General features: G+C 38.1%; 1 protein-coding gene across 2 annotated transcripts in view; it reads right to left on the minus strand.

The window, feature by feature from the left end:
• Positions 1-212: 212 nt before the first annotated feature.
• Positions 213-10,060, minus strand: part of PSEN1 (presenilin 1) — a 72,248-nt gene continuing 62,400 nt past the window's right edge. For both annotated transcript variants that reach the window (XM_077750816.1, XM_077750815.1), the window contains exons 11-12: positions 3,247-3,365; positions 213-1,475 (exon numbers count right to left, since the gene is read on the minus strand). In XM_077750816.1, the coding sequence (XP_077606942.1) occupies positions 1,320-1,475; positions 3,247-3,365 (275 nt within the window). In that variant the 3' untranslated portion in view covers positions 213-1,319. The remainder of the gene's footprint in view (positions 1,476-3,246; positions 3,366-10,060) is intronic.

Genomic DNA, 10,060 nt, shown 5'->3' on the forward strand with positions numbered 1-10,060 from the left:
TTAGAGGCCCCTTCTCTTCTCAGCATCTGGTTCGCCTCCTGACCCTAGCTTCTCCCGTGGCTTACCCAGTAAAATCATGGCTTTCTCCAAATTCTTCCTTTGTACTGACACAACTGACTTCAAAACCCACCAGCTTTTGGCTATTGGTTCAAATTCTGACCTAGTGTCAGAGACAATGGGTTGCAGTAAAAAAAGAAAAACCAGGACAGAAAGTGCTTCACCAGCCATTTTACTCTTCTTTAATTCTACTGTCTTTGGGCACACACTGTATTTGCTACTGAAGAAATTATGACAGTGAGGCTGATAGCACTGATTCATAACACATTCTTTGCACCACACAAAGAGTAAAATCCTAGAGTAACTGGACCATCTGCTACCACAACAGAGCTGTCTCATTTGCTGTAGAAGAGAATGCTTATGGGGAGTCAGGGAGAGATGGGAACAATGGAAGCATCCAGGGCAAGTAAACCTACAAGTATGTCTAAAAATAAAGAATTTGGTGGAAAATCCAGAATTCACCTAAGGCTGACAGGAAACTGTTTAGATATAGTTCCATTCTCTCCAGAAATTACTGGGTTTGGAACCTGAGGTTAAGACTTTTAGGATAAAGCAGGTTAAGTTCAGACTGGCCATGGGAAGAAATGCAACCGTAGATGGTACTGAGTTTCAGTGCTTGAAAACAAAATTTTCAAAATCAACCTACATATCGGACTTGACTCAAGGTGAAAAAAAAAAGTCTTATTTAAAAATGGTTTAAGTCTGCAGCAGAAAGGCTTGAAAGTGAAAGTTGGAGCCCCTTTTCAAAAACCTCTTCATGTTGCTGCTGGTGCCTGCTCTCCTTACAGTACCTCCTGAAAAGGTTCAGAGTTCAATACAGGTTTATTAGGTTGATCTTCAACATGTGGTTTAAGATGGAGAGTCCTGTTTGGTTTAAACCATGTCATTTAACTTCTCGGTAATGGTAGTCCTGAGAGTCTGCAGTGTTGGTAAAATCCACCCGTGACCAAGGGTCAAACTGCTGGTGGGAGCACAGCAACTTCTTGGTCTGTCCCTCCTCCTCCTCGTCCCTCAAATCTGGTAGTTTCTGCACCGAGGGACTCAGTCCGTCACGATGACATATGTTCAAGATCATTTTCTGTGGACATCTTCTTCCAGTGCCCAATGGTACAGGTGGTCAGGAAGACTTGCAAAGAAGCTGCAAAAGTCCAGCTGGGAATCTTGCCTTTGTTAGATGTGGACACAGGAAAATCATCTTTGTCCTCCCCAGGTTTAGTTACAGTCAAAGGAGAAAAATCCATGGGATTCTAATTGCAAATATGCTAGATATAAAATTGATGGAATGCTAACTGGTCCATAAAGGGCTGTACAAGATAATCTGTGGCAAAGTAGAAAACAAGCCCAAAGGTGATAGAGATCGGAAGAGCTGGCAGAGCTTTCTTGAAAATGGCGAGGAGTAATAATGTAAGGCACAGACCCTGTGGAGAAGAGGGGAGAAGACACAAACTCAGACAAAATTATCAACGTATTTCATGCAAAAACAACCCAATCACAAGTCCTGGCCTCTATTTAGTTCCCTGAATATTATCCTTTGAGGTTAAATTTTAGGGCAATTTTTTTCATTCAATTTGGAAACAGTATTTATTTTCCTTTGCAACACAGAGTTCATTACCCACACACTGTTGCTACTTCACTCCTTAATTCCAGGTAAGGAATAGAATCCAAAAATAAAACTATTTTTTTTAAATTAAATAATATTGAAATTTCTACTTAAAATATTGAGTTGGCTACTGTGAGTTTAGTTTGGCTGGCTAAAGTCCCAGAAGTGAGAAGCATCCTTTATGTTGTATGGGGGGGCAAAGAGATGCTCACAGAATAAACCAATAAAAGTTTATGAAGCATATACAGGTTTCTCTATCTGAAAGCAGAGTGTTCCTACAAAGCCTTTTATAAGCCAAAAGAGCACAAAGCGAAACATATCCCCACTTCCTGAAAGTTCCAATTATGCCACTTTTTTTTTTTTTTAATGAAAGACCTATCATTAGTATGGTAACAGCTTTTTTTGTAAAAGCAAAAATCTTCCTTGGATTTCTTTCTGTTACCAAAAAAGGCAAAGTGGTGTAACAGGCACTTTCAGAAACCGGTGTTGCTTTCTTGTCAGCACAGAGCAGCCATATAATATAGTCCACCTTTTCACCCTAAGACAATGTCTGATTATCATTTCAAGTTTATCCAAAATAAGTAATTTTCCTCTTAAAAGATACAACACATCCAGAAAAGTAAGAAAGAAAGAAAGAAAGAAAGAAAGAAAGAAAGAAAGAAAGAAAGAATGAAAGAAAGAAAGAAAGAAAGAAAGAAAGACACATGAAAATTCTGTTTTTCATAAAGTAAATGTGTAATGGCTCTCATCTCATCTCTCATCTAACTTCATGGACACACATCAAAGACAGCACATCTTTAGCAAAAATACCAATAAGAAATATCTTAAGAGTCACTTATAGTTTTGAAAGCCTCGGGCTCCATGCTGTGGTGCTACAAGCAAGACCTACATGGCACCATGCATCGTGTTAGCTTTTCTCACCTCAGACCTGCTGCCCCTGGAGACTTGCTTTAAAGGCAAAACCACCACCAGACTCAGGGACTAAGTGAGGATCTGAGTGCCCCTATAAGACTGATCTAACACAGCTCATTCCTACGTGTCTATGCTGCCAGGCTTGAAGTAGCCGTTCCCAATCAGAGGTGCTTATCAGAACTTTCTGGAGAATTAAAAAAAAAAAAACCCACACAATTAAAACATTAAATATCTCAGGACAGGGATGAACAATTTTAATGGCTGATTTTAATGGGTAGCCAGGTGGCAAACAATTTAGGTGAGGTTCAATGATTTGTTTCTAAAAAGCTCTCTAGGTGACTGGCATACCCATCCCAGCTACGGTTAAAACAGACTGCCTTAGGGCCACTTGCGTGGCTCAGTCCATTAGTGTCCAACTCTTGGTTTCAGCTCAGGTCATGATCTCGTGATCTCACGGTCTCATGGGTTTGAGCCCTGCATTGGGCTCTGTGCTGGCAGCAAGGAGTCTGTTTGGGATTCTCTCTCTCCCCTTCTCTCTGCCCCTTCCCCACTTGTGCTGTCTCTGTGTCTCTCAAAATAAATAAACCTTAAAAAACAAACAGATTGCCTTAAAGGGACAGCATAATCAGAGTTCTGAGATGAGGATTTCAGACATGTTTTTATTAGTGTATACTTACAATTAATATGGCTACAAAGCAGGCTATGGTTGTGTTCCAGTCTCCACTGGCTGTTGCAGAAGCTTTACCAACCAAAACACTGTAGAAAATGAAGTCCCCCAATCCAAGTTTTACTCCCCCTAAAAAGGAAAAGATTATGAATATAAAAGTTTGTCACTCTTTGCCATCAGTTCAAAAATGTCACTGCCATATTCCATCCTGTATTGAATGAGAAAGCAGTAAACGATATGTAAATATTGGCTTTAGCTAGGTTTTCTTTCTTTTCTGTTCTCTGCCAATATGAGTTTCAGATTCTATATGGCTGGCTCTGTGGTCTTTCACAGTTAGATGCTGTTGTCATGTATAACAAGAACAATATTGGTCATCTATTGACTGCCTAGTTTACACCTGGCACTTGTTCTAATAAATCTTCACAAGAACTCCTATGAGACAGGTTATCATTTACTTCATAAAATTCACCCACTGTTCAATTATTGTAAAAGATTTATAGAGTTGTCCGACCATCACCACAATCCACATTCCCATCACTGTAGGCCTTAAGCAACACTGATATCTTCTGTGTAAATTTGACTTTTCTAGACACTTCAGAGAAACGGAAATGTAACACTATATAGTCTTTGTGACTGGCTTCTTTCAACGTAACATATTTTTGAGGTTTACCCAAGATACTGCTCGTGTCTGTACTTTGTTTCTTTTTACTGGTCAGTTTTCCGCTGTATGAATACACTATTTCACTAGTTGATAGACAATGGGTTGTTTTCAGTTTGGGGCTATTATGAATAATGGTGCTATGAACGTTCTGTGCTGACCAGGCATACACATCTTTGTGTGGACATTGTTTTCATTTCCATTGGGTAGATTCCTACAAATGGGATTGCTGGGTAATATAGTAACTTTATCTTTAGTTTTTTAAGAAATTGCCAAATTGTTTTCCATGCTGGCTGCACTAGTTTACATTACCACCAGCAATGCCTGAGGGCTCCGGTTTCTTTACTTCCCTTACCAACACTTGGTATTGCTAGCCTTTGTGATGACAGCCATTCTGAATAATGGTGTTGAGGTGTTTATTACCTCTTATATTTCTCCTTTGGTGAAATGTTTATCCAAAGCATTTCCCTATTTTTTTAATGGTTAATCTTCCATATTATTGAGTTGTAAGCATTCTTTATATGTATATATATCCTCAACACAAGTCTTGAGTAGAACTTGAAATATGATTTGTATAGATTTTCTCACAGTCTGTGCCTTCTTTTCCTTCTTTTTTTTTTTTTACTGTTTATTTGAGAGGGAGAGAAAGAAAGAGTCCCAAGCAGGTCCCACACTATCAGCAGAGCCTGATGCCAGGCTGGATCCTACAAACTGTGAGATCATAACCTGAGCCAAAATCAAAGGTTGAATGAATGCTTAACCAACTGAGTCACCCAGGCACCCCTCTTTTCCTTTTCTTAATGGTATCTTTTTAAAAAAAAGTTGTGGGTTTTTTTTTTTTTGTGGTTTTAGTTGTGGTAAAATACACAACTCAATGGCATTAAGTAAACTCACACTGTTGTACCACTATTCTTATCATCCATTCACAGAACTCTTTTCATCTTGCAAAACTAAAACTGTGTACCCATTAAACACAAACTCCTCTTTCTTCCCTCCCGCCAGCCTCTGGCAACCATCGTTCTATTTTCTGTCTCTGAGTCTGACTACTCTAGGTACTTCATATCATACAGGATTTGCCTCTTTGTGACTGGCTTACTTCACTTAGCATAATGTCCTCAAGTTCATCCATGTTATACAGCATGTGTTAGAATGTCCTTTTCAAGGCTGAATAATACTCCAGAGTATGTATACACATTTTATTTATATGCTCATCCATTAATGGATCCCTGGATTGCTTCCACCTCATGGCTATTGTGGGTAATGCTATGAAACTGGGTGTACAAATATCTCTCCTCTTAATGGTATCTTTTGAAGTGCAAAAGTTTTTAACTTTGGCCAAGTCTAATCTATCGATTTTTTCTTCTATATATCAGTGTTGTATTGAAGAACTCTGCCCATCCCAAGGTCTTAAAGTTTTTCTCTAATATTTTCTTCTAGAAGTTTTAGTTTAACCACTCACATTTCAGTTTATGATCCATTTTGAGTTCATTTTTGACTGTGTGAATGATGGATGGATAGGGTGAGGCAGGAGTTTCCATTCTTTCTTTTGCATGTGGGTACCTAATTGTCCCCGCACCACTGGTTGAAAAGATTACATATCCTTTTCCTGTTGAATTATTTTAGCATCTTTGTAAAAAAAAAATTATTGACCACAAGTCTAAGTATTTGCTTCTAGACTCGCAATTCTGTTTCACTGATTTATAATGCCTCTCCTTGTGCCTGAACTGATTACTATGGCTTTTTTTTTTTTTTTTAGTGTTTATTTATTTTTAAAAGAGAGAGAGTGAGCATGAGCAGAGGAGAGGCAGAGAGAGGGCAACAGAGGATCTGAAGCAGGCTCTGAGCTGTCACCACTGAGAGCCAGATGCGGGCCTGAACTCATGAACCGTGAGACCATGACCTGAGCTGAAGCTGAACACTTACCCGAATGAGCCACCCAGGTGCCCAATTACTATGGCTTTAGAGTAAGTTCTGAACTCAAATAGTGTAAATCCACCAATTTTTCCTTCTCTTTCAAAACTGTTTTGGGTATTCAAAATTCTTTACATTTCTGTTTTTTTGAAATGTAGCTTGTAGACATTGACGAGATGATTCTAAAACTTGCAAGAAATGCAAACGCCATAGGTTTTCTGTTATCCAACATTTTTTTCCTTCAAATTCTTTTCAAAAAAATATACAATTAAGTAAAGGCTAAAATATGGACTCAAAAGATATGTTTTAACTTTGAGTCCATTATTCATCCATAAAGCTTTACAAGTGGCTTTCATTTTTCTGTTAAGTAATTATTCCCAACTGAAGTTTGACCCTGATTTCAAAGTTTAGTTGCCTGGGTTAGAGAAACCACCTCCAGGGCCAGAGGCAGAGGGCCCTGGGAAGAATGGGGTGTTCCACATGCGGGTGGGAAATAAGCAGAGGGCTGGTTAGTAAGGTATTACGAAGAAACCAGTGTTCTTGAGTTGTGGCAGCCAGACTGCAGTCTTCCTTAGCAGAAAAGATAAACTTATGACCCATGAAATCCAATGCTATGAATTACAGGGTCAGCTACCCTTGAACTTGCTAACCTTCCCAGAGTGATGAATACATACACCAGTTTCACATGTACAGAAGAGGGCAGTGCTACTATTTAAGTACTTGTATGATCCAGAGCAAAGTGATTAACTTCTTTTAATCCTCAAATTCCTCAGCTCTAAGATGGGGATTATGAGCTATTACATAGGGCTGTTATCAAGAATTAAAAACTAGGGGCATGTGGGTGACTCAGTTAAGTGTCTGACTTCAGCCCAGGTCATGATCTCACATTTTGTGGGTTCGAGCCCCACGCCAGGCTCTGTGCTAACAACTCAGAGCCTGGAGCCTACTTCGAATTCTGTGTTTCCCTCTCTCTTTGCTTCTCCCCTGCTTGTGCTCTGTCTCTCTCTCAAACATATATCAACATTAAAAAAATAAAGCGGGGGGGAGTGTACCTGGGTGGCTCAGTCAGTTAAGGGTCTGACTTTGACTCAGGTCATGATCTCACAGCTCGTGAGTTCAAGTCCCTCGTTGGGCTCTGTGCTGACAGCTCAGAACCTGGAACTTGCTTTGGATTCTGTATCTCCATCTCTGTCTCTCTCTCTCTGCCCCTCTCCTACTCATGCTCTGTCTCTCTCTCTCAAAAATAAATAAACATTAAAAAAAAGTTAAAAAATAATACAGGAAAAGTTCTTGGCACATATAAAGGCTAAAACATAGAATGGCCTTAGATTTAGATTTCAATTTCAAATGTTAAGTGCTATAAGAAACTAAAACCAAGTCCTTGGGGGAAAAAAATGTTACAGAAATGAGATTTTTAAAATAATGCAGGAAAAACATTTTGCAGTTATCTGAAAACAAACTTGTATTTAGAATATACAAAGAATCATTACAACTCAATAATTAAAGAGGCAAATAAAAATGGCCAAAAGATCTGAATATACTTCTCTAAAGAAAAAATAAAAATGGCCAATAAGCACACAAAAAATACTCAATATCATTAGCATTAGGGAAATGCAACTGAAAACCATAATGAGATACCACTTTATACCTACTAGAATGATTATAATCAAAAAGATAATACATGTTGGTGAGGAAAAACTGGAGCATCCACACACTGCTGGTGAGAATGTAAAATAGTATGGCTGCTTTGGAAAACAGTCTGGCAGTTTCTCAAAAGGTTAAACATAGAGTTACCATAGGACCCAGCAATTCTACTCCCAGGTATATACCCAAGAGAAATAAAATCATGTCCACACGAAAACTGGTACATGAATATTCATAGCAACATTATGCATAACAGCCCCAAATGGAAACAACTCAGATGTCTATTATCTGATGAATGGATAATAGATGTGGTATATACATAGAATGTAATACTATTTGCCTATAAAAAAATAAATGAAGTACTGATACATACTACAACATAGATGAACTTTGAAAACATTAGCCTTAGGGAAAGAAACCAGTACAAAGGATGATATATTGTATGATTTCATTTACATGAAATGTCCAGGGTGGGCAAATCTAAGACAGTGTATTTGTTGGTGTTGGGGGGACATGGGAGCTAATGAGTACAGACTTTCTTTCTGAGGTGATGAAAATGTTCTAAAATTCACTTGTAGTGATGGTTGCACAGTTCTGTGAATACAATAAAAATCACTGCATTGTGTACTGTAGATGGGGGGGATGGAAAGGATTGGAGAGCTGGACAACTAAGGAGTGTAGGATTTCTTTTGGAGGTGATGAGACTGTTCTAAAATTAATTGTGGTGATGGTTGAACAATTCCGTGAATATACTAAAGATATCACTTTAAATGTGTGAATTGTATATATTATGTGGATTATACCTCAATAAAGCTATAAAACAGAAACAAAAAAAATGTATTAAATCAAGCCTAAAATTGTGGTCTCACTTTTTTCACTTAAAGGCTTATGTTTCATTGCAATGATTATGGCAAATGCTGTTAGTTATACTTCACAAAATTCATTTTAATGGAGAGAAAAATGGAAGTATATTTTATTAGCAAAATTAAAATAGAGAAAGGAAACAAAGAAGTAAACCATCATTTTTTTTCCTTAGGCATTTACTAAAGTGTCAAATTTTATTCACATATAAGCAGAAGAAACTGAACCAGTATATAAAACCTAAGAGATATCATGTTGCTCAGGAATTTTTCTTTAAATAGTTCCTTTTGATTTACTCAATCAAAATGTGCCATAGCCAAATAACTAAAACCACAGCAATCGAAACTGCTTACATTGGTCAAAATGCAATAACAGTATTCTACTATCAAATGTTCTTTTTTTTTTAATGTAGGCTCCATGCCCAACATGGGGCTCTAATTCATGACCCTGAGATATGAGTAGTGTGCTCTACCCACTGAGCCAGCTAGACACCCCTCTACTGGCAAGTGTTAATGCTAGGACTGGTTATTATTTTACTGCTATTTGCTAATTGGGGTCTGGGTCTTCTGTTATTTTTATCAACTCTGAAAAATAACTTCAAGTAATATGGTGTTCTTTTAATATTAAAAAGAACATTTCTTGGTCTACCAAATCTAAGACATGGTAAAGATAATAAATTACAATGAATATTACTTTAATTGTAACATTTCTTTAAACACTCTAGCAGAGTCATATGTGCCTTGCTTAAATATAGTAACATAAAAAATAGTATTTCCTATTATCTTTTTAATAAATATAAACATACTAAAAACTGCCTGAGGGGCGCCTGGCTGGCTCAGCTGGTAGAGCATGCAACTTTTGACCTTGGGGTTGTGAGTTTGAGCCCCATGTTAGGTATAGAGAGTACTCAAAAATAAAGGCTTAAAAAAAACAAAAAACACCTGGGGCGCCTTGGGTGGCTCAGTCAGTTAAGCGTCTGACTTCGGCTCAGGTCATGATCTCGCGGTTCGTGGGTTCGAGCCCCACGTCGGGCTCTGTGCTGACAGCTAGCTCAGAGCCTGGAGCCCATTTCGGATTCTGTGTCTCCCTCTCTCTCTGACCCTCCCCTATTCACATTGTCTCTCTCTCAGAAATAAATAAAACATTAAAAAGAATTAAGAAACCAAAAAAACCCACTTGCCTAAAATGTATTATTTTACTTTTTTACTACTAAAACCTCTTCTTCTACTTGAAGCTAATAGCAAAATTCCTTTCCCTCACTTCCCTTGAGGTTACAGAAAAGATTATCTAGAGTAAAATTTCCACTCCTGAAAACACAACAGGCTAATTTCACTATGCTGATACATTTTAACTCTACTGATTAGTACACTTAGGATGAGCCTGCTACTCATGGCATGATGTTTGAGGGAAGTATATTTTGAAATTCACTAGAAGGAAGACCAACTGCCTCACATTAGCTNTGGGCCCTGCGTCAGGCTCTGTGTTGACAGCTCAGACTCAAGCCTGTTTCTGATTCTGTGTCTCCCCTTCTCTCTGCCCCTCCCCCCGGCTCATGCTCTGTCTCTCTAAAATAAACTTTAAAAAAATTTTGTTAATAGTTTACATTTCTAATTAAAAAAAAAAAACTCTTCAGTTTTCTATCGAATGCTGATTTTATTTTATTTTTTTTTAAATGTTTTTATTTATTTCTAGGAGAGAGAGAGAGAGAGACAGCGTGAGCAGGGGAGGGCCAGAGAGAGAGGGAATCAAC

This window comes from Crocuta crocuta, unplaced genomic scaffold (genome assembly GCF_008692635.1).
Source record: "Crocuta crocuta isolate KB4526 unplaced genomic scaffold, BGI_CrCroc_1.0 scaffold186, whole genome shotgun sequence".
Classification (NCBI taxonomy): Eukaryota; Metazoa; Chordata; class Mammalia; order Carnivora; family Hyaenidae; genus Crocuta; species Crocuta crocuta.